The 24,904-nt window shown below is 41.2% G+C and overlaps 1 protein-coding gene across 1 annotated transcript; it reads left to right on the forward strand.

Moving 5' to 3' along the window:
• Nucleotides 1–16,529: 16,529 nt before the first annotated feature.
• On the forward strand, nt 16,530–20,750 carry LOC124653519 (MTOR-associated protein MEAK7-like). The gene is made up of 8 exons (XM_047192570.1): nt 16,530–16,606; nt 16,731–16,833; nt 16,938–17,045; nt 17,448–17,533; nt 17,726–17,964; nt 19,478–19,667; nt 19,941–20,124; nt 20,225–20,750. The coding sequence occupies exons 1-8, from the start codon at nt 16,545–16,547 to the stop codon at nt 20,528–20,530; spliced, it is 1,278 nt and encodes a 425-aa protein (XP_047048526.1). The 5' UTR covers nt 16,530–16,544; the 3' UTR covers nt 20,531–20,750.
• The last annotated feature ends 4,154 nt before the right edge of the window (nt 20,751–24,904 follow it).

Genomic DNA, 24,904 nt, shown 5'->3' on the forward strand with positions numbered 1-24,904 from the left:
AATCCGTGCTGGTATCCCAGGAGGGGTATACCGGAACCGGCTAAGAAGGTACCGGATTACCGGTACAGGCTACACAGTAGCACGTCGGCAAGACTGGTCAAAGATGCTCTCAAGAGCTAGGAGACAAAGATGAGCGAAGCACTTCAGCTTTAATCGAAGCCCTGGGGCCAAAGCAGATGATGACGTAAAAGACACCGGAGGATGTTGATACGTCTCCGACGTATCAATAATTTCTTATGTTCCATGCCACATTATTGATGATATCTACATGTTTTATGCATACTTTATGTCATATTTATGCATTTTCCGGCACTAACCTATTAACGAGATGCCGAAGAGCCAGTTGCTGTTTTCTGCTGTTTTTGGTTTCAGAAATCCTAGTAAGGAAATATTCTCGGAATTGGACGAAATCAACGCCTAGGGGCCTATTTTGCCACGAAGCTTCCAGAAGACCGAAGAGGAGACGAAGTGGGGCCACGGGGCACCGCCACACTAGGGCAGCGCGGCCCAAGGGGGGCCCGCGCGGCCCTAGCGTGTGGGGCCCCCGTGCGCCCCCTGACCTGCCCTTCCGCCTACATATAGTCTTCGTCGCGAAACCCCCAGTACCGAGAGCCACGATACGGAAAACCTTCCAGAGACACCGCCGCCGCCAATCCCATCTCGGGGGATTTAGGAGATCGCCTCCGGCACCCTGCCGGAGAGGGGAATCATCTCCCGGAGGACTCTTCACCGCCATGGTCGCCTCCGGAGTGATGAGTGAGTAGTTCACCCCTGGACTATGGGTTCATAGCAGTAGCTAGATGGTTGTCTTCTCCTTATGTGCTTCATTGTTGGGTCTTGTGAGCTGCCTAACATGATCAAGATCATCTATCTGTAATGCTATATGTTGTGTTTGTTGGGATCCGATGGATAGAGAATACTATGTTATGTTGATTATCAATCTATTACCTATGTGTTGTTTATGATCTTGCATGCTCTCCGTTATTAGTAGAGGCTCGGCCAAGTTTTTACTCTTAACTCCAAGAGGGAGTATTTATGCTCGATAGTGGGTTCATGCCTCCATTAAATGCGGGACGGTGACGGAAAGTTCTAAGGTTGTGGATGTGCTTGTTGCCACTAGGGATAAAACATTGATGCTATGTCCGAGGATGTAGTTATTGATTACATTACGCACCATACTTAATGTAATTGTCCGTTGTTTGCAACTTAATACTGGAAGAGGTTCGGATGATAACCTCGAAGGTGGACTTTTTAGGCATAGATGCATGCTCGGATAGCGGTCTATGTACTTTGTCGTAATGCCCAATTAAATCTCACTATACTCATCATATCATGTATGTGCATGGTCATGCCCTCTCTATTTGTCAATTGCCCAACTGTAATTTGTTCACCCAACATGCTTATTCTTATGGGAGAGACACCTCTAGTGAACTGTGGACCCCGGTCCATTCTTTTACATTGAATACAATCTACTGCAATACTTGTTCTACTGTTTTCTGCAAACAATCATCATCCACACTATACATCTAATCCTTTGTTACAGCAAGCCGGTGAGATTGACAACCTCATCTGTTTCGTTGGGGCAAAGTACTTTGGTTGTGTTGTGCAGGTTCCACGTTGGCGCCGGAATCCCTGGTGTTGCGCCGCACTACATCCCGCCGCCATCAACCTTCGACGTGCTTCTTGGCTCCTACTGGTTCGATAAACCTTGGTTTCTTACTGAGGGAAACTTACTGCTGTACGCATCACACCTTCCTCTTGGGGTTCCCAACGGACGCGTGTTGAACGGAAAGACATACGTCAACTACGCATAGCAAGTAAATTTCTGGCGCTGTTGCCGAGGAGATCAAGACACGCTGCAAGGGGAGTCTCCACAATCCAATCTCTTTACTTTGTTTTTGTCTTGCTTTGTTTTATTTACTTTCTTTGTTTGCTGCATTATATCAAAATACAAAAAAATTAGTTGCTAGCTTTACTTTATTTACTGTCTTGTTTGCATACTCCATATCAAAAACACAAAAAAATTAGTTATTTGCATTTGCTTTACTTATTTCATCATGTTTCCTTTTAATTTTACTGTAAAATATATACCTGTGGGACAAGGGTCTATAATTGGAAGAGATAATATAGAAGAATTTTTCACCCATGTCAGTATGCATGAAGATCTTAAAGATATACCCCTTGCAAAATCTGTCCCTACTTATGAAGATGCCTCTGTTTGTTTGGTACGCATGATGGAAGCTAGATTTATTAGTCTCAACCCCATGATACAACACATGTTTCTTACACTTTCCGATATGGAGCGGGGAGAGAAGAGAGATTTTGTTCTAAAAGTCTTAGTGCGAGAATTTGCGGATATAGCTAAAGAAGCTAGAAAAGTTTTTAGTAAGCATGAGAGGCTTGGTATGATCACCGATTTTAAAAGAACACTTGAAAAGATGGATATGGATGGAATTAAGTACACTAATAGTGTTAATGATGGTGGGGAGATTAAAGCACCAATACCATGTAAGCTCCTAGCGATGCATGAAGCTCTAGATGATAATTATGCTTGGCTTGTTCCCGAAAATTTGTTTGATGAAAATAGCAAGCCTAAGACTAATGAAAAGAGAGCCTCTGAAACTTACATAGATAAGATACAATGCATAGTTGAGAAAACTCCAACCCCCGCTGTTAATGCTTCGTCTCTTGATAACACTTGATACACACTTTCTGCGCTTAGCTGAAAGGCGTTAAAGAAAAGCGCTTATGGGAGACAACCCATGTTTTTACTACTGCACTTTTATTTTATATTTGAGTCTTGGAAGTTGTTACTACTGTAGCAACCTCTCCTTATCTTAGTTTTTTGCATTGTTGTGCCAAGTAAAGTCGTTGATAGTAAGGTTCATACTAGATTTGGATTACTGCGCAGAAATAGATTTCTTTGCTGTCACGAATCTGGGCAGAATTCTCTGTAGGTAACTCAGAAAATTATGCCAGTTTACGTAAGTGATCCTCAGATATGTACGCAACTTTCATTCAATTTGAGCATTTTCATTTGAGCAAGTCTGGTGCCTCTTAGAAATTCGTCTTTACGAACTGTTTTGTTTTGATAGATTCTGCCTTTTATTTCGCATTGCCTGTTTTGCTATGCTTGATGGATTTTTCTATTCCATTAACTTTCGAGTAGCTTTGTGCAATGTCCGAAGTGTTAAGAATGATTATGTCACCTCTGAACATGTAAGTTTTGATTGTGCACTAACTCTCTAATGAGTTGTTTTGAGTTTGGTGTGGAGGAAGTTTTCAAGGATCAAGAGAGGGAGATGATACAATATGATCAAGGAGAGTGAAAGCTCTAAGCTTGGGGATGCCCCGGTGGTTCACCCCTGCATATTTCAAGAAGACTCAAGCATCTAAGCTTGGGGATGCCTTGACCTTCTTCATCGACAACATTATCAGGTTCCTCTAGTGAAACTATATTTTTATTCCATCACATCTTATGCACTTTGCTTGGAGCGTCGGTTTGTTTTTGTTTTTTTTGTTTTTGTTTGAATAAAATGGATCCTAGCATTCATTGTGTGGGAGAGAGACACGCTCCGCTGTTACATATGGACAAGTATGTCCTTAGGCTTTACTCATAGTATTCATGGCGAAGGTTGAATCATCTTCGTTAAATTGTTATATGGTTGGAAACGGAAAATGATACATGTAGTAATTCTAAAAATGTCTTGGATAATTTGATACTTGGCAATTGTTGTGCTCATGTTTAAGCTCTTGCATCATATACTTTGCACCCATTAATGAAGAAATACATAGAGCTTGCTAAAATTTGGTTTGCATAATTGGTCTCTCTAAAGTCTAGATAATTTCTAGTATTGGGTTGAACAACAAGGAAGACGGTGTAGAGTCTTATAATGTTTACAATATGTCTTTTATGTGAGTTTTGCTGCACCGGTTCATCCTTGTGTTTGTTTCAAATAACCTTGCTAGCCTAAACCTTGTATCGAGAGGGAACGCTTCTCATGCATCCAAAATCCTTGAGCCAACCACTATGCCATTTGTGTCCACCATACCTACCTACTACATGGTATTTCTCCGCCATTCCAAAGTAAATTGCTTGAGTGCTACCTTTAAAATTTCTATCCTCTACCTTTACAATACATAGCTCATGGGACAAATAGCCTAAAAACTATTGTGGTATTGAATATGTACTTATGCACTTTATCTCTTATTAAGTTGCTTGTTGTGCGATAACCATGTTCCTGGGGACGCCATCAACTACTCTTTGTTGAATATCATGTGAGTTGCTATGCATGTCCGTCTTGTCTGAAGTAAGGGCGATTTACCACTCATTTAATGGTTAGAGCATGCATAATGTTAGAGAAGAACATTGGGCCGCTAACTAAAGCCATGATCCATGGTGGAACTTTCAGTTTTGGATAAATATCCTCAATCTCGTATGAGAAAATTAATAATTGTTGAATGCTTATGCATAAAAGAGGAGTCCATTATCTGTTGTCTATGTTGTCCCGGTATGGATGTCTAAGTTGAGAATAATCAATAGCGAGAAATCCGATGCGAGCTTTCTCCTTAGACCTTTGTACAGGCGGCATAGAGGTACCCCTTTGTGACACTTGGTTAAAACATATGTATTGCGATGATAATCCCGGTAATCCGAGCTAATTAGGACAAGGTGCGGGCACTATTAGTATACTATGCATGAGGCTTGCAACTTGTAGGATATAATTTACATAATACATATGCTTTATTACTACCGTTGATAAAATTGTTTCTTGTTTTCAAAACCAAAGCTCTAGCACAAATATAGCAATCAATGCTTCCCTCTGCGAAGGGCCCTTTCTTTTACTTTTATGTTGAGTCAGTTCACCTATCTTTCTCCACCTCAAGAAGCAAACACTTGTGTGAACTGTGCATTGATTCCTACATACTTGCATATTGCATTTGTTATATTACTTTGCATTGACAACTATCCATGAGATATACATGTTATAAGTTGAAAGCAACCGCTGAAACTTAATCTTCCTTTGTGTTGCTTCAATGCCTTTACTTTAAATTATTGCTTTATGAGTTAACTCTTATGCAAGACTTATTGATGCTTGTCTTGAAGTACTATTCATGAAAAGTCTTTGCTTTATGATTCATTTGTTTACTCATGTCATTACCATAGTTTTGATCGCTGCATTCATTACATATGCTTACAATAGTATGATCAAGGTTATGATGGCATGTCACTCCAGAAATTATCTTTGTTATCGTTTACCTGCTCGGGACGAGCATAAACTAAGCTTGGGGATGCTGATATGTCTCCGACGTATCGATAATTTCTTATGTTCCATGCCACATTATTGATGATATCTACATGTTTTATGCATACTTTATGTCATATTTATGCATTTTCCGGCACTAACCTATTAACGAGATGCCGAAGAGCCGCTGTTGTTTTCTGCTGTTTTTGGTTTCAGAAATCCTAGTAAGGAAATATTCTCGGAATTGGACGAAATCAACGCCCAGGGGCCTATTTTGCCACGAAGCTTCCAGAAGATCGAAGAGGAGATGAAGTGGGGCCACGGGGCGCCGCCACACTAGGGCGGCGCGGCCCAAGGGGGGCCCGCGCGGCCCTAGCGTGTGGGCCCCCCGTACGGCCCCCTGACCTGCCCTTCCGCCTACATATAGTCTTCGTCGCGAAACCCCCAGTACCGAGAGCCACGATACGGAAAACCTTCCAGAGACGCCGCCGCCGACAATCCCATCTCGGGGGATTCAGGAGATCGCCTCCGGCACCCTACCGGAGAGGGGAATCATCTCCCGGAGGACTCTTCACCGCCATGGTCGCCTCCGGAGTGATGAGTGAGTAGTTCACCCCTGGACTATGGGTCCATAGCGGTAGCTAGATGGTTGTCTTCTCCTTATGTGCTTCATTGTCGGGTCTTGTGAGCTGCCTAACATGATCAAGATCATCTATACGTAATGCTATATGTTGTGTTTGTTGGGATCCGATGGATAGAGAATACTATGTTATGTTGATTATCAATCTATTACCTATGTGTTGTTTATGATCTTGCATGCTCTCCGTTATTAGTAGAGGCTCGGCCAAGTTTTTACTCTTAACTCCAAGAGGGAGTATTTATGCTCGATAGTGGGTTCATGCCTCCATTAAATGCGGGACGATGATGTGAAAGTTTTAAGGTTGTGGATGTGCTGTTGCCACTAGGGATAAAACATTGATGCTATGTCCTAGATGTAGTTATTGATTACATTACGTACCATACTTAATGCAATTGTCTGTTGTTTGCAACTTAATACTGGAAGGGGTTCGGATGATAACTCGAAGGTGGACTTTTAGGCATAGATGCATGCTTGGATAGCGGTCTATGTACTTTGTCGTAATGCCCAATTAAATCTTACTATACTCATCATATCATGTATGTGCATGGTCATGCCCTCTCTATTTGTCAATTGCCCAACTGTAATTTGTTCACCCAACATGCTTATTCTTATGGGAGAGACACCTCTAGTGAACTGTGGACCCCGGTCCATTCTTTTACATTGAATACAATCTCTCGCAATACTTGTTCTACTGTTTTCTACAAACAATCATCATCCACACTATACATCTAATCCTTTGTTACAGCAAGCCGGTGAGATTGACAACCTCACTGTTTCGTTGGGGCAAAGTACATTGGTTGTGTTGTGCAGGTTCCACGTTGGCGCCGGAATCCCTGGTGTTGCGCCGCACTACATCCCGCCGCCATCAACCTTCGACGTGCTTCTTGGCTCCTACCGGTTCGATAAACCTTGGTTTCTTACTGAGGGAAACTTACTGCTGTACGCATCACACCTTCCTCTTGGGGTTCCCAACGGACGCGTGTTGAACGGAAAGACATACGTCAACTACGCGCAGCAGATGTCACCGTTCCTGATTAAAGGTTTACCGGTGTCATCCGGGCCAAAGTGGCTTTGTAAAGTAGTTTGTCTAGTCAAATATGCCATTAGGGTTTCCTAGGGTTTCTTCCCCTATAAGCCACCCTCTCCCCTATATAAGGAGAGTGAGCACCCCCTTGTGCGAGGGACTGACGGACGACGAGAGAATAGAGATAGAGCTGTTACTAGCTTGGCAACTGTCAGAGTGCACTTGTACTGTACATCTTCAACCTCTGGCCAAGGCCAAGTTCATCAATAAAGATACCAGAATCCATCCGGAGTTCACCCCATCCTTACCAAAAACCATCCCCCGAATCCTCTAGCGCACATTCGGCCCCAACTTAAGCCATCCCATGGCATCCCATGGCATCTTTCTGTTTTTCTTGGTGAGATTAAACCACTTTTCATCTATATGTACATAATTGTACATACTTTTGAAAATTGGGTTTCCTTTTTTGTCTTAGTCTCACCAATCATTCAGAGGCAATATTGGAGGCTCGCCAACATATTAGTTTCTGTTAGTAGTGGCTTCAGAGAGTTTGAGATCCTCTTGATATGCTTTGTTTTGAATCTTGTGAATAATGTACTGGGGCTGATTCCCAACTGCCAATCTAATGATCAGATAGTTAACCTTTGATTTTGAGGTATACTAGGAACAATGGACATATCAATATTTTTTGGTTTCCTTCCACATCTTCCTTTCCTTTTGCTAGAAACATCCACTTCCAAACCATCAGCTATTTGCTTCATAGCCAGCCTCCAGATTCTTTGCATAACTTGGATATCTGATTGAAAAAATGCAGCAACATCTTTCTTGTCATTCTTGTCGAACTTTCCACCGTTTTTCATGCAAAGTGAATGCATAGCTACATAAGCAGCATATCTGTGATGGTCAGGGAGGACTTTTCGATGTCGTAGTGCTTGATGACCACCTGGTTCTTCCCCATTATAATGTTGATCTTGCTCATCCATTTCTACTGCATCTTGCTCTTCATCTACTGCATCTTCCACTTCATCTAGTGCAACTTCAAAGAGATTTTGTTCGTACATTTCTTCATTTGCTTGTTCGTCATCATCTACGTATTAATAACAATAAAAGTAAATTAGTGATAAATGGATACTAAGATGAAAGCATATGTGTGTAATCAAAGTGTGAAGCTTCTCACAGTTTAGTATAGCTTTCAATCTAAGATTCTTTTCCAACTAATATTGTTTTTGTTCTTCTGACTCAGGAAAAAGCGATTGGATGAAGTGTGCCTTGAGAGGTTTCAACAATACAACAGAACATACATCCAGTCATGGATCATTCAGGATTAGTTCTTCCTTCCTACACAGTAATTAACCAAACGAGGAGATCGTCCTGGGCTAGAGCACCTGGGGGAGGAGATTGGCCTTCACGAGCACCTGGACGAGGAGATCGTCCTGGGTCGGAGCACTTGGGGGAGGAGATCGGCCTCCACGAGCTCCTGGTCGAGGAGCTGCCTGGCTTGGAGGTGCAGGGGATGGAGGAGGAGCTGCTGGGGCCAGAGCTAGAGCGCCTGGGCGAGGAGATCGTTCTCCAGGTGCACCTGAGGAGGACATCGTTCTCCACGAGCACCTTAGGGAGGAGATCGGCGTCCACGAACATCTGGGCGAGGAGTTTCCTGGGCCGAAGGTGGAGCTGCTGGTGCTGGAGCCCAGAGGTGCGGATGGCGGAGGGCGGATGCGGACGGCGGAGGGCGATCGAGGAGGGAGATGAGATCTAGGAAGGGTACCGATTCAAAATTTGGAGGGTACCGTTGTCTTTTTTACGTTTTCCATCTGGTTAGAACCAATCGGTAAACGTCTTATATTTCCGCACGGAGGGAGTACAACCCATAACTGACTTGACATAATGACAACTAGATTTAGATGTGCGCCTTGGCGCACGATCCCGTGAAATTCGCACCAATTTACAATTTATGCAATAAAAATCATGTGGAAAATGTTAAAACGTTTTTGAGCATTGTCAAATCACATGAGCTCTCCTCTGTTGGAACTTGGAAGCGAGACCTACAATTGGTAAATTCTGATTTACCGGGTGGCTCCATGAGATCCCCTCTATATTATACCATTACATCTATTTATTTCATTTTACTGAATAAACAGACAAGGTTGTATAGTAAACCAAACATAAAATAGGAAAATATAATACATAGAAGTATACAAGTGCTGAAAGTAGGTAAATGGACATGTGAACTGAGATGTCCAACATAATGCAAGAGGTAAGCATGAACTTATCATGGATATATGTCGACATAATGCAGGTTCAACTTTAGAAGGGTACCATTCCATCAACCATGGATAAAAGCACATTAGTAAGTAGATAGTGGCACTGAACCAAGAATTTGAAACTTCATTTGCTTGAGAAAACCATTATGGGATAAAGCGAAATACATAAGGCGAGCACTAAGGAACGGTAGAAGAAACATCCACACGCGGTGCACAAGCTAATTGTTGCAACGGGCACCTCGTTCATATTTACATGCCAGCTACAAAAGGGAGAAGTACAATCTTCAGACCCTCGGGTACGTAGATAACACAAAATAAAGATCTAGTCACCACATGTGTTACCAAAAGAGAACACTCCTGGAAAGCAAAGTAGAAATCAGGCAGTGGCCAAAGTCAAAACAAAAAATGATGAAGAGTGTAATTTGTACTCGCTATATATGAGAAACTTAAACCCACAAAAAAGTCGGAAGAATATCCAGTTTATACATGAGAACATATATGCATGCCCTTGCAGATATTATACCCCTGTTTCTGGGCTAGGCCTTCTTTGTCTTGAACTGTGCATCCGCCTGAACTTTCTGCGGCGGCAACCTGCGCCAATGAATGTTTTACACAATAATTCAATCAATAGACAAAGACATACCATATAGATCTACTGTATCAAAAAATGGTTCACCACTAAGGATAGAAACTACCTCTTTTCTATCATCTTCAAAGTAGATGGGGCAAGTGGACGATTTGGATCATCAACTACAGATGAATGAAGCTGACAAAGAAGAGAAATTCGCCATAAGAAATGAGGAACCTAGCATAAAAAACACAAGTACACATGGATAACATGCGGCTAATCACCTCTTCGGACCCGAACCCAGGGGGTGACTCCAGCAGACCTTCAGACCCAACCCGATCAGCACTTTCCGTCACATACTTGAATAAGTACTTCACCACCTGTGTTTTATTGCACCACTCAACATTCATATGGGACTGATATTTTTTAACATGCCCATGTTACAAGTACCACCCACAGATTATTAACCACCCATAGGTTATTAAGAATGCTTAAGTGCACGGCGACCATTGTTGTGACATCAATAAAGTGCAAAGCCATTTTCAACAATGACATTCTCCTCCTGAAACTCTTTTTGAAAATGTTTGGAACATTTTCCTTTTAGCATACAAACAAATTTGGCTTTAAGCTCCCCGCAAGGACCATGCACATAAATTGAGAAACCCAAACCTCAGTGTCACCATACATTAGTTTCCCTATGTGCACAGGTTGAGAGTTATTTGGTCAAAATTTATGTTTCTGTCCCACTGTATGTCTAGGGGCATTTTGGGGTTCAGAGGTAGCTAATATACTGTGCCATATTTGTGCAACATAGAGATATCACGTCATGGATCTATGCTTGAAGTAGCAAAAAGTGAGATTATTTTAATAGGCTTTGTGCATGGTACACAAGAGAAGAGATCTGTTGTTCTAGAGTTTACCTCTCTCCTAGTGCCCACCATGTAGAATGCCTCACTTCTGGAACTCGAAGGCATGAAGAACAAAACTATAAAGGAACATGATTCGATCGACATCCGTATCACAAACCATTTGAAAAGTAGTACTGCACTAGCTAGCTGGAAAAAAGATTATAAATAAACTCTAGGAAAATCCGAATATAATCATCTTGATATTAATTTATTAACTTTTTTCTTTTCTGGTGCAGAAAAAAGGAGAACAAATCACATTGACCAGCCAGCGAGTATGAGAACTGAATATTTATCTGTCAACTACAGACAAATATGAAAAACATTATAAATACCATAAGCAAATACTTTACATCGTATCACATTGATAGTACCACCACCATACAATATTTTTCCAAACCATGGCTAACAAACAGAGTTGAACCAAACAAATTGTATGCCTAAACAATATTTTGAAGACTAGATGGTGTCAAATAAATCCTTACAACCTGGAAACAACTGACAGTCATAAATGAAACAGAAAATGCACCTGTCCGTACTCCGTTGAACTAATAAGCAAGCATCTGAAGCAATGTTTGACTTTTATGGTTTTGAAACAAAAATGCATGTCTTGAGAGATCTGATTTTCAAGTGCGCCTTGGCACACGATCCCTTAAACTCGTGTATAAATGGAAAAAATATTATACTTTTGTTAGGTCTTACAAAACATAGTGAATCATAAGAAATTATAAATGGGGTAACAAACATTTATATACAACCAGGGAAACAACCATGGAAGCTAGAGATAATATATTGTAGCAACTATTAGTGGAAGAAATGTTTGACATGATGGTTCTCATTTTCAGCCCAAGATCATAGATTGCAAGGCAACATCCAACACACTTCCCTGATATTTGGTTGGGTTCTTGACTATAATAGTACATGAGGAATCAATCATCTTTTCTAAAGCCAGATTCTAAAGAGTAGAATCTAGATGGGTACACTGAACCGAAGAACATGATAGACGATAACTACCGTGACATGACGTCGAAGGTGGCGGCAACATCATTTGTCACTGCTGTGGAAGTCCTAGTAATGAGTAGATAAATTAGTGTTTCATGTGGTTTCATTGGCTTGGTCGCTTGGCTGCATTGCCAGCCAACCCAGGTGCTTGTTCCTGAACACATCCAAATCCTGTATATGATAAATTAGTGTTGGTCTAATTGAGATAATTTAAATGAAACTGCAATTTAGATAGACATCCAGCACCTAGATTATCATACCTAAGTTCGGGAATCCTAGAAAATATGGCAATGTTAACGGATGCAATCCAATGAAATGTAAAAGAACTAAGGCATTAATTTGAATAGCCCCTAAAAAGAGAGGCTCGAAATAATGAACACAATTAAATGTACTGAACGTAACTTATTGTTGGGATATGTCGGAAGGAGATCAAACAACATCTATAGTAGAGATATTTAGAAAATAAAACCACATGGTCTTTGAAAATTTAACCACTAAGGTTGAGCACCCTGTTAGTCAGCTATTACCTCAAATAATTATCTTCCAGACATCGTAGGATGGAAACAAAACCAGCGGATGCTCATTTAAATAGTTGTCCAAATTGGATGTCTTCTTAACCATTCACAACAGCACCCTAAGCGTTGTTGTACTTTACAGTTGTCTGGTATGTGACGACGATTGCAAAGGGCCCTTTGACCAGTCTTAGAACTGCTCATTTTTTATCACATGAAACTGTCTAATTACAGTGCACATTGGTATCATGTAATTCAGCTATGAATGAACTCATAGACTTGCCTGGCACCACTGCATGAATACAATTTCCCCATTGTGAGGTACAATATCCTATAGCCGCAAGCACTTACATCTGGAGTAAGCTATATGAGCACAATAAATAAGACCACATCATACCTATTGGTTTGCAAAAACCATATGCATAAGTTTGACATGGCTATCATCTATCATTCAATTTAAGTTCTCCGAACATTTTGTTTTCCCATCCAACCAAAGAGATGCAAACCTAGGATTTTCTCCGAACAACATATGGACATAAAGCAAGAATAAACTGGTTGAATAAATGGAATATACCTGGCGAAGTGACATACTTTGTCAAGAGCGCGGTGAAGGAGAAAACCAATAGCCGTAACTCCAAGTGATAGAAGGACCTCGGTAAATGAAGTTGCGTTGAATCCAAAATTAAATGCAAGGCAAATAAAATAAAACGGTGAGAGTAGAAGATTAACTCATGTTTGGTATAATAAAATCGTGAAAATGTAAATTGGTTCTCGATCTAAGAGAAGTAGTTCTTCCTCAATTTCTTCATATGCTTTTCCATAAGCTCTGGTAAGTTTCGTGTTTCTCCATCAATTGAGCTGTCAAACAAAGCAAACGGCATTCCTAAGTATATGAAGTGAGGTATTCACTATTTTTTTTTACAATGCACAAGCTAATCCAATATACTATTCGCTGAATAGACATGGCAGAAACAGTCAGTATGTTCCCCTTATAACTGGCCAATAAGCACGAAAATATAGGAGTATTGGTGTAAGCACATATTTGATACATCAAAGATATCCAGAGAGTCAAGATTGATATGCCCAATAGGAAGCCAATATACATTGAGCTCGAAAGGGGAAGAACTCTCAAATTTTTCCATCTGATAAAACCATCTAAGGAAAGCAATAAGAAAAAGAACAACACAATAAAAATTGTAAGGAAATTAACAGGAGGATCGCCTTTTATTTGGTGCCAATTTTTTCTCATCAAAATAGCAATATATAAGAACTTGATCTGATCAAAGTTAATAAGATACCAACAAATTCTGTACCATTTGGGTTTCAATTTACCCTTAACTACTTCTAGTCGTATCCACTCTAGCAAAATCATCCTAACCAGACCATGTGTAATGGCCATTATAAATTGAATCATTCAACCAACACATGGATGAGTAAAAAAATATAGAGATCATATGGCAGGCAACCAAGAAAAAAATCAGATCAACACCTGTAAGAAATACTATATTTATGTACTGAGGTAAATAGTGTTAAAAGTTGTAAAGAAAATGTACCCGGAAAATATCCGAAAATTTAAAGCAAGAATGATATTTGAAATGCCAATTAGCTAGTCTCTAAATAAGTAAGATTCCAAGCAGATTTCGTCCCTGGCAATTATCATCGTATATTTATTCAGGGAATGTAAGTACAGTACTTTCATGCCGAAAAACTGTGAATACATCTCACTTTCTGTTGGTCAAAATGTTAGAGCATATACCTCATGCCCGACTTGATCAGGTCCATATGGTTCTTACTTCATCAACTGCAAAAGAATTATATAGTTGCATTTAGCATAACTGAAGAATGAGCTACTTATTTAACGAATCGTAGCACAACCACTCAAACAATAAGACTACAGTAGTAGGCAGTTTATCCTATCATCAATATTTTAATTATGTGTGGAACTATGTGGCCTCACTGCCGATGCTTCACAACCGGGTGCTCCTCACCACACAGTTCCACATATCCCCTTCAAGGAAAGGCATGGAGCAACATCAAAATGCAAAGTATTGTACAGTCATATAAGCTCAAAAATTATCTAATGTGGCTGCAAGTATTGTACAGTGATATAAGCTGAAAAACAATCTCATCCGGCCATAATGCATAGATTGCATGCCCTCACCTGAAATGGACTTCACTGAAATGAATGTCCAGTCTATGCCACTCTGAACTTATGAAAAACGCATACTGAATGTTTTCTGGGGGCATCTCCACTGACGGGAGAATGAGAAAACCATCAGCTGCATATATTCATAGCTGCAAATACCTGTAAAATTTACTCGATAGGTACAAAAAGAGCATGAAAAAAAAATCAAATCCAACCACATGTTTGATTTTTGTACGAATGAATATAATCTATCTCTGACCTTTGGTTGCTTTGTGTGATACCTGCATTTTCACAGATTGGACAGCAGAAAGGTAACCTTCTGGAATAAAAAATATGGTTGAATTTAACTTCTTAGTTCATCCTCTCCAAGGGCTTCCCATCCTCGCAGCTGCCGACTGTTGTGCCAGGCCTATCTGCAGGGGTGTGGCACGTCGCAACGGTATTCGCCGCAGACCAGGATGTCAATCTCACTGCTACTGGATGTGTTCTTGCTGCCTTAGGAGAACACGTGCCATGGTGCTCGGTTTGAGACCTCATTTTATCCAGGGAACAGTCACCTTCATTGCTGGAAAGAAAACAATAGCAAATCAGAACTGTGACTAATAGTAAAACGTGACAGCTCCCCTTTGCAAATAACCATACATGATGGAATAGATGCATAGAAAGATATATTTGTCACTCAGATCGATGTCCAAACTGCAATAATAAGCCGCAAGCGAGGTAAAACATCAACCACATTTTTAGTGTAACATCAGTCACTAGTTACATATCTCTTTTTCGCTAGAGCTACGGAAGAGAACGCACACAAACAATAAGTTGAATCAAACATATCGTTCTATGATATGAGATGGGTTTTGCAATAACCTATTCTCTGGTTCATTTTTGGTTCTTCTCCTGGTGTTGGTCTCTGCACAAAAGGAGAGAAACAGAGGAGTCACACGGAAGGGAGAACAAGGAGAATAAAAAGGCATAGCCGCATCAAACTGGGCTTACTTCAACAGGTGGTTTGAGTCGCGTCGGCAACCATATGCAGGATGTGTTGGCAGGGTTCGAGCACCCCGTGCACGCGCACCACCATCTCTGCAGCTTGTCTCGGCTTCTCTCCCGCATCAACCACTCGCTCCATGTGTCCTGCTACTATTTGATATCCGTCACTCGATCTAACACTACAAGCTTACATACCATCACACCAATCTGACATTCATCATGGAAAATGAAACAAACCAAGGTCCAAGCGGGGGATGAAGCCATACCTGTTGTCAATCACTACAATAAGACACATTGGTTCATGAGAAGCATCACATCAGGCTGCAAAGCAAGCAAAACCAAAAACGTGAGGGAACCATCGATACCTTGAAAATCTGCTGAACAAAGAAGGGGATCTAGAGAGAGAGAGAGAGAGAGAGAGAGAGGGTGAGGGAACCTGGCTATTGGTGAGGGAACAACGGGTTGAGAGCAGCAACAAGACAACAACAGCGCAACCGGCCGATCCCCCCGCATCGTTCCCCTTGACCATTCCTCCGCTTCCCCGCGTAATCCTCCATGACAGATATGGCGGCGTGAGCCTGGGGAGAGTGAGGGATGTGGCGGAGCTCCTCTATCTTGGTGCCGACGGGAAGATGGAGAGGCGGATCGCCGCTGCAGCCCGCGCTCCTGGGCTCGACTGCTGAGGTGGAGGACATTGGTAACCGCAAATCAGCTGCAGCCCTCCTCTCCTTCCGTCGGCGTAGAGGAGGAGCCGGAGCAGAACCCGGCAGCGCTGTGGATAGGAGAGGCTCACGGGGTGGCGGCGGCGATGGAGGCGTGAGGGAAGAAGAGAAGGCTAGAGGCGGCTGTGAAGAATTGATAGGGTTTGGCTCGTGGTGGCTACTTTTTTCCCCTCTCCTTCTGATTCTTTTCTTTTTCTCCTTTGGCTCAGCCAATCTCGCAGCGACACATGGTCCAAAGGCTGAAAGAGAAGCGAGGCGCTCGCCCAGCCCGTGCTCGCCGAGTGGCCTACCGTGGATAGGCTCAGAGTGCCCCATGGGGGTGCAGCAATTATACCTTTAGATGAGATGGTTCTAGACACTTGTTGCTCCAGGAGCAGGGGAGGCTAAACCGTCTCTTGGTGGCGCGATGGGCCGTTCAGCTGTCGTTCCAAGGAAAAAGGGAAATTGACGGCTGCTTGTGTGCGCGCTCTCTCCTGGTACCGACATCCCCGACGCCACCGCACAGCACCCCGCCCGCTGCCGGCGGCGGCCATGGGCAACTCACAGGGCTCCTCCTCGTCCGCCTCCTCCGCCCGCTTCGTCACGGCCTCCAGGTACCACGCCCTCGAACGGCCGCCACGGCAGCTGCTGCCCGCCTGCCTGCTTCACCCCGCCGCAATCCGCCGGCCTCGCGTCGCGCGCGATCTCATCGCTCCCCTTCCCTCTCGACTCTCGCAGGGCCTTCTCGAAGCAGGCGCTGGACGACCTCCGCGCGCGCTTCGCGTCGCTCGCCGAGCGGTCGGGGACCCAGGGCCGCGCCATCTCTCGCCCCGTCTTCCTCGTGAGCTCCCCACTCCGCACAAGTTTTTTTGCAACCGTGATTGGATTGGGTTCGGACGGATCTGGGATCCAGTTTCTGATGGGGGTGTGGTCCGTCTTGCGCAGGAGTATTTCGGGGTGCGCGGGGCGCTCGGCGACAGGCTGTTCCAGCTGGTGGCCAAGGACGGCGGCGAGGAAGATGGAGTCACCTTCGAGGGTTTGATCATCTGCAAAGTTGGTACCCTTGTCCTACCACTCGCTTAATTAAATTCGTTCATGGATGAATTCGGTGGTCTTAGTGTGCTCACGCTGCATTTGTAATGCTATGCAAAGCATAGTGTTGAATACTTGAATGTAGTATGCTATTTGCTTTGCTTGTACATTAAGAAGGGAGACATGTGGTTCTACTTCTTTAAACTACTTCTACTGCTTAAACCTTAGGTCTTCGGAAAAAGAAAAGAATCAATCAAATTCTGTTGTTCTTCAGTTTCTGTGCTAATTTAAAGTAATGTACTTCACATGTTTTATTTATTTGTTAAACACGAAAAACTATCTTCCCAATGTTAAGATTGCCATATTTCTTGCTAGGTTCTCTCCTTCATATTCTGTTGTTTAATAGCGATTGGTTCGTAACAGGCAACATATGAAAGGGGAACTCGAGATGAGGCTGATGAGTTCATTTTTCAATTGTGCGATGTTATGGGAGATGGTGCCTTAACAAGGTATTTCTTGAGTGAGCTATATATGTTGGTATGTCAATTGCGAGTATTTACCTCCTGAGCTGATAAATTTGTGTACGCTTTGCGGTACTTCTGCAAAGAGTGCATCTGTTATTACATGTTCTTTTGTTTAGGCCTGTAGCTTTTACTTGATGAAGCACTTACTCCTGCGTTTTCTCTTTCATGCATTGTCAGGTCTGATCTGGAATCTGTATTGGCGTCCATTCATGAAACCATATTTGAAAATAACAAGGAAGCAGGGGAAGGTTCAAACAAGAGGACATCTGAAGCATTTCTCAACTCCGCAGTATTTTCAACAAATGCTGAAGGGGTCTCAGAGAAGTCTATGTCATTATCAGACTTTAGAAACTGGTGTACAGTCATGCCATCACTCAGGAAGTTTCTCGGAAGTCTGTTGATGCCCCCTGATTCAGGTTTGTATTGTCATTCTGCATAATTTCCAAAAACAAGCGGTGCATTTCTTGTAGCTGAATCATGACGTGGGTGCGGTCCTATTTATTGCTTTTGGAGAAATATGCTGTAGACAGTCAAATATTTCTTGCTTTAGTGTGTATATATGAAAGGGTAGCACTGTCATTTTCTTCATAATGTTCCTCCTTGCTCTTGAGATTCGCCAGTAATGAGTAAGTGAAGTTTGTGGTATCTGCACTCCTACTGCTCTGAAGCTGGTGGTCTAGGAAAATCCATCTGCTTCATAGTCAGCATTAAACACCAAAACACCTCTTATATATGTGAAAGGAGCAAGACACATACTTGTTGGACATTTACTGATCTTGTGGTACTACTTATATCTGAAATCACCATTAACCAGGGTTTCATGAATCAAGACCATAAAAAATCAAATTATCGGAGGGGCGACGTACTGTTGTCAGTTCTAGCTTCTAGTTACAAACATCTCAGCCTTCTATCTTTCTTTTTTTTTGGGCGGGTAGCCTTCTATCTTTCTCAAGTACACTTTGGTCGTTTGGTATCTATCATACTTGAGTGGATGTATACTGGGCTTCTATTGCAATTCTTTCCTATTACAGGGTATGTCTAAATCAAAAGTTTCTTGTGTACCTTGGCTACTGCTGTTGATGATGTAAGACGTGTTGCTTGATGCCAAGAGGTTAAATATGTCTTCAATAATACAGAAAAAAATTATGTTCTGTCTTTAGTAACACAAGTTAAAAAAAGATCTTTTCAACAATCTATCATCCAATTAAGTAAACATGCTACATATAGGCAATTTAACAAGTCCTTGCGAATGGGATAGCAAAAGCGTGCAACTAGAATTCTGGAAGTAACATCCGACTCAAGTTATATTCACTTGTTAATTTTGAGTTTCTGACACTTCCTATTGGGCAACAATAAAAGAGAGGAACAGGAAATCGGAAAGGTATTTGTGCTACCATGGGCACCAGCATGGCATACAAAGGAAATACTTGACAGTTGCCAACTTTCTATTGCACAAGTCTGAGTGTTGCCAACAAGGCACATGGTGTAGGCTACTCTGCTGGCCTAAGTTGGTTAGTGGCTGCAGCCTGCAGGTGACCTTGGTATAGGAAGCCTCTATCTCTCTACCCCAAGTTGACCTGTCAGACTGAACATGAGAGCCTCTGTCATTTTTGAAATTTACGAGAGCATCTCTCTGTCTTTATTCGTGTTCAGTTATTCCAAGTGAGCCTAGAAACATCAGTCTGATACTCTTATCCTACCCCATTGGTGAACTACCATTCTTTTTTTTACTTTAGAATATCCATAGGTTTTGGTGCATGCTCTCTTTACATACATGTTTGGTCCTCTAGTATGTTTTTAGAATTTAAACTGAAAAAAAAACCCTGTATCCCTCTGTTCTCGGAAAAATGAATCTGATCATAGAAATGTGAAAGTCAGCAATACCCTAGATGTTTTCGCATGCTTTTGTTGAGTTGTGTTATTTTGTAGGCAGAGCCGGCTTCCAAGTGCCACTACTTCACTATCCAGAAAACATCTCCTCTGAGTTGCTACTTTTAAATAAGGAGTATGCTTGGCATATAGGAGGTGGCTTTTCTCAACATGATGTGCAAGAGTGGAGGCTTCTATATCACAGTTCTCTTCATGGACAAAGCTTCAGCACTTTCTTAGGCAATGTAACGTGAGTACTCTTGAATATTATAGATGTGTTGGTGATTTCTAAGGCTCAATTGCTTAATTGAGTCTTGATTACAGACAGCTATTATGTAATCTGACGAAACTAGTTTTCTACTCATAGAGCATGATGATTAAAAAATAAAATTCTGCACGGTAAAAGTCATTTTGATGTCAATGCGCACTATGTATTATTACATACTGACTACAGGCTTGCCAACTTTCCGCGTAGATTTTTTTCGCAGTGTACATAATTCTGGGCATTTTTATTGTTTTATAGGAATGGAGATGCACAGACTGTTCTAATCATTAAAGATGCAGAAGGTTCCATTTATGGTGCATATGCATCACAACCATGGGAAAGGCACAGTGATTTTTATGGTGACATGAAGACATTCCTTTTCAAATTATATCCCGAAGCATCCATTTTTCGTCCCACAGGAGCAAACAAAAATTTACAATGGGTATGCCTATCTTCTCTTATTTTTATTATGTGTTGCCGTTCATCGTCTTGGAAGTAAAAGTGATGTAAGAACGATTTTACATCATATCTCATTTTGACAGTGTGCTACAAACTTCACCTCTGAGAATATTCCAAATGGTATCGGCTTTGGAGGCAAGCCACATCACTTTGGCCTTTTCCTATCTGCTGGTTTCGATCAAGGGCACTCATTTACCTCCAGCACATTCACCGGTCCACCCCTTTCCAACACAAACAGGTTCAGGCCAGAAGTTATTGAATGTTGGGGGATACAAGTGAAGGGATCACTTGATGAAAAAACAGAGCTCGTCAAGGGTACAGTTCTTGAGAGATTCAAGGAGGATAGGAACATGCTGAAGCTTATTGGTATGGCAAGTGCGAGTGACTGATGACTGGAAAATCACAATAGCAGATATTTTGGAGTTTCTGTACAGCACCATTCACGGGAAATAATAGCTCTTCAAACTGTTTGTTTCATCCAGAGAGACATGTATAGCTACATGGAGTTGTTGGTTTATACTGTATAGATTCTCTGCCTGTGTTTTTGTCCCCAGTTCGAGAGCAAGAGAGGAACTGACTGTGTCAAAATTGATCTCCCAAAGCTGGCTACTAAGTGATGTATGTAATGTGCTTCACAATCATATCAGCGTAACATGGATTGAGGTGGACAAAGAATGATTTGATGATGTGTAGTTCTTTTTGGACTTTGCAGTAATACGTGTGCTTTTTTCACATGCATGTTACGTGTCACTGACTCGCTGCAGCTGTTACGAGTATTGCATGTATTGTATATTGGTAAATGTTAGTAAGTCCGATTGAAGATCCTCAAATTCTAAGTTCTTAATAATATAGTTGGAGATCATAATATTATGCAACTGTGAATCTTAAGTTTACAATGACCATAATGTTGTTGTCCGCTGCTCCAGCAAGTGATTTCTGGCTGCATTGTGTGTCTTCATCTTCGCCACCGATGAAGCAGAGATGCAACATTATGCATTGTATATTTATGTACGATGTTCAGATGCAGCATCATGCATTGTATATTTATGTATGATGTTCAGATGCAGCAGCATGCATTGTATATTTATGTATGATGTTCAGTGCTACTGCTATGTGCGCATGGGTAGCTTGATACAGCTACTGTAGTTCCTTTCATGATTTTAGTGAACAATTGCACTCAATTTTGCAATGCTATTGATTAGAATTTCACTCAACATCTTCTGATAGTCTCTAGTACAGAGGTTAAGTACTGATATAATCGGTTGTATGTTAGCGTGATATCTTCACTTGATTTATGACTTCTACCAAACTTGTAAATAAGTTTAGCAGATATTGTAAATAATGTTCTACACTAAGGTACGTGTATCTTTCTGAGTTCCGCATTATTTTTATCTTGTCACACTGTTGCATTATTTCAAGGTAGCTAACAGTTAGTACGCACATAAGCTTTAGCGTGTCAACCAACTTTTAGATTTAAGAAGCTCTTACTCATGTACTATATATTAGTCATGCATAAGCCATTTCAGCCAAATGTCCTACTCCGTAGTATAAAATGTGTGATACTCACAAGCCTATTATGGACACAATGCGATTGATATATTGGTAGATCGATTTTTTTGGTATAATTTGAGCTCCTTCCCTCCCTTCTTGTCTAAGTACCTTGATCTTTGCTTGTTCATATCCACAATCTGATGGAATCATCACATTGCAAAGATTGCAATGTTAGCACAGTGATAGTATTAGACCATGCAACTGGAGACACCATATGCTCAGAGTGCGGCCTTGTACTAGATAGCCATTACGTCGATGAGAAACCTGATTGGCGCACTTCTACCCCCTTTGCATCGAATGTTGATAGTTATGACCCTATATCTGTTGCAGAATCTGCTATCAATCTTAAACCGAAACATAATTCTACCACTGCTGCGAGACTAGAGCAAAGAACATTTGATCACCACCAGTCTCTTCACGGCAATATACTGAAGAGTGTTGATTTTCCTTCTCATCAACCTGACACTGCGTTTCACTACATAGCTGATATGGCTGATAGGTAAATTCACATCCTTATGTCAGTCTTACTTGAAACAATTTTGTAGTCCTTGCATACGTCTGAACTTTAAGCTAGTTACATATCGTCATGTAGTATACTATCACATAACTAAGTGTACAAATTACATTTTTAATAGGTTGGGCATTGTTGATAGCATAAAGCTTGAAGCAAAAAACCTGTACATGAAAGCAAACGATCTCAAGCTGTTTAATATAAGGAAGAAACATTCAGTCTGTGCTGCTTGCCTGTACATAGCATGCAGGCAAGCTAATAAGGCTCGAACTATAAAAGGTACAAAAATCATGAAGAACACCTGCTGGACAGTTTTTCATATATTTCATGCAAAATCATGAAGCTTATTAAATTTTCCTTATATAATAACCAGAGATTTGCACCGTCACAAATGGAGTTACAAGGAAACAGGTTTCTCGAGCCAAAGATTTACTAGTACAACATATTGAAGAGAAAAAGGGTGAATGCATGGAGATCAATAGTGTTCGTCCAAGAGACCTTGTGGTAGTGTTTTCTTACTTACTTCATATTCACTTTATTTTTTTGCGAATGTACTTCATACTGACCTAATGGCGATGAATATCTTCATCAACAGCTAGCATTAATTTATCTTCTAATGAGAAGATAGTAATTAACATAAAAAATAATTATTCTAATCATATTTCTTAACTTTTTACCCTTTATTAATAACTTTGCAGCGTCGTTTTTGTTCAACACTTGGCATGTCAAATCAAGCAATTCAAGCTGCGGAAGAAGCAGCAAATCGAGTGGAGAGACTGGATATAAGGTATTTAATTTTAAGTATATAATTGCATTATTTAATCAGCATATGTATATCTATGTTACATGAAAGTGAATCAGATAATCTTATATTTAAATTCACTGGGAGACATTCAGTGATGCATGAATATTGCATCTTAAATTGTAGAATTGGCTTAATTGTGAAATAGACATTTCATTATGTTTGGATGTACTCCAAAACTATATGTTTATGGTTCAATTACTTTTCCAGGAGGAATGCTATATCAATAGCTGGAACTATAATATATTTAATATCAGAGTCTTCTATGGAACCACGCGACAAAGTTTCAATTAAAGGTAGTTGATTGTCATCATATAGTATTATGTCTGTGTGGACTCTTTGAATATTTGAATTTATTCTTACAAGATGCTTAAAATTTTGCAGATATATGCTTAGTAGCAGGATTAACAGAAGTTACCATTAGATATTGTCATAGAGAACTTTGTGGTTACGCTTCATGGCTCTTGGAAACCTACTTAACTGCGAAGAAATAAAAAAATGTACTTAAACATGACGTAATTTATTTTATGCTTACATTTTTTTTCAAAACATGATACGATTAAACTTTAACAATATGTATGCACTAAGTTTATGCAAAAAAAATGTACGCAATAGATCGGTTGAAGCTCTGATTGTTTAATGTAACAAACTAAGAATTCAACATCATAGTTTCTTGACAATTATTATTAATGTATATGTAAGACTCAAATTTACATGTCTGGCTAACCACATGCTGCTTTTAGGGTATCTCGAGTCGCGGCTCCCAACAACCCTCCCAAAGGCCTATCAGCCGCCGAATGAAAAAGCTCGCCCAGTCACGTTCCCAAAGCCTCCTTCGCACATGTGCGGCCCCGTATAGTGTTTGGTACGCTCAAATACCCAATCTGGCCCCAACCCATAGGGAGCTGCCTAGGAGCGCCGGACACAGCCTGCAACCACCGTAGGCCATGCCCATCATTGTCACAAAAACTGACCTCCCGCCTCCATTTTACGCCCTTTTCCCCTGTTATAAATGGACCACCGTGCCGCCAACTCCAGTTTTTTTTTGCAGAAAAAGGCATAAAGCCATATATTATCTGAAAGCAGCCCTTACAAGAACACGGAAATTCAATTCGGCTCCCGGGTGCATATGCTCCCTCTATCAAAAAATTATATTTCGAAATGTTAAAAAAATTTGATAAAAAATTCTACATGTACATCTCCACAATATACGTATGTTTGTCAAGTTTCGAGAGGAACCAATATGTTTTGTGGTCTGTGTAAAAAAGAGAAAATTTATCTCCTGAAAAGCCTTATTTTCAGCATTGAATTTTGTCTTTTTTACACACGTCACACGAAAAGTTGGATTTTTATGAAACGACTTTGTGAGCGTGTAACACATGAAGATGTACGATTGAAATTTTCGTTTCAATTTTTTGAAATTTCAAAATGTATGTAACATGCATTTCAAAATAAAGGGAGCATATACTCCCATGTGCCAAAACACCATTCCCGACAAGAACATCCTTATAGAAAGAAATAAAACACAAGTCCTTGAAAAGTTCAGCACCATCTTCCTCCTGCATCCCTCGAAGCTCGGTGCCGCCTCTAGGCCTCCAACGTAGCAAAGCTCGCGTTGGAGAAATCTTGAAAAAACCCAGTACTTGTAAAAGAAGCGGCCGAAAAGTCATCGACATAGACCATAAGATGCCGGTGACCATGATCTCGAGAGATCGCCGTCCCCGAGAAGATAGTATCGAGAAGGGCCAGGAGATAATCTCAGATCCGGCCAGACGGAGATTGGGGACACCAAACTCCAGTTGTGGTACTTCTCTCCCTTGCCAACAAAATTCCTTGCTGCATATCCACCTCGGACCATCCTCACTTTGGTAGCACACGCGTTCCCCGCTGTCGGAACCA

Source organism: Lolium rigidum, chromosome 5 (assembly GCF_022539505.1).
Source record: "Lolium rigidum isolate FL_2022 chromosome 5, APGP_CSIRO_Lrig_0.1, whole genome shotgun sequence".
NCBI classification, from domain to species: domain Eukaryota; kingdom Viridiplantae; phylum Streptophyta; class Magnoliopsida; order Poales; family Poaceae; genus Lolium; species Lolium rigidum.

Coding starts and splice junctions, on each gene's coding strand:
- LOC124653519 (XM_047192570.1), top strand. CDS start 16,545: ATGGGCAACTCACAGGGCTCCTCCTCGTCCGCCTCCTCCGCCCGCTTC. Junction 17,046..17,447: donor AGGGTTTGATCATCTGCAAA/GTTGGTACCCTT, acceptor GGTTCGTAACAG/GCAACATATGAAAGGGGAAC. Junction 17,965..19,477: donor GTTGATGCCCCCTGATTCAG/GTTTGTATTGTC, acceptor GTTATTTTGTAG/GCAGAGCCGGCTTCCAAGTG.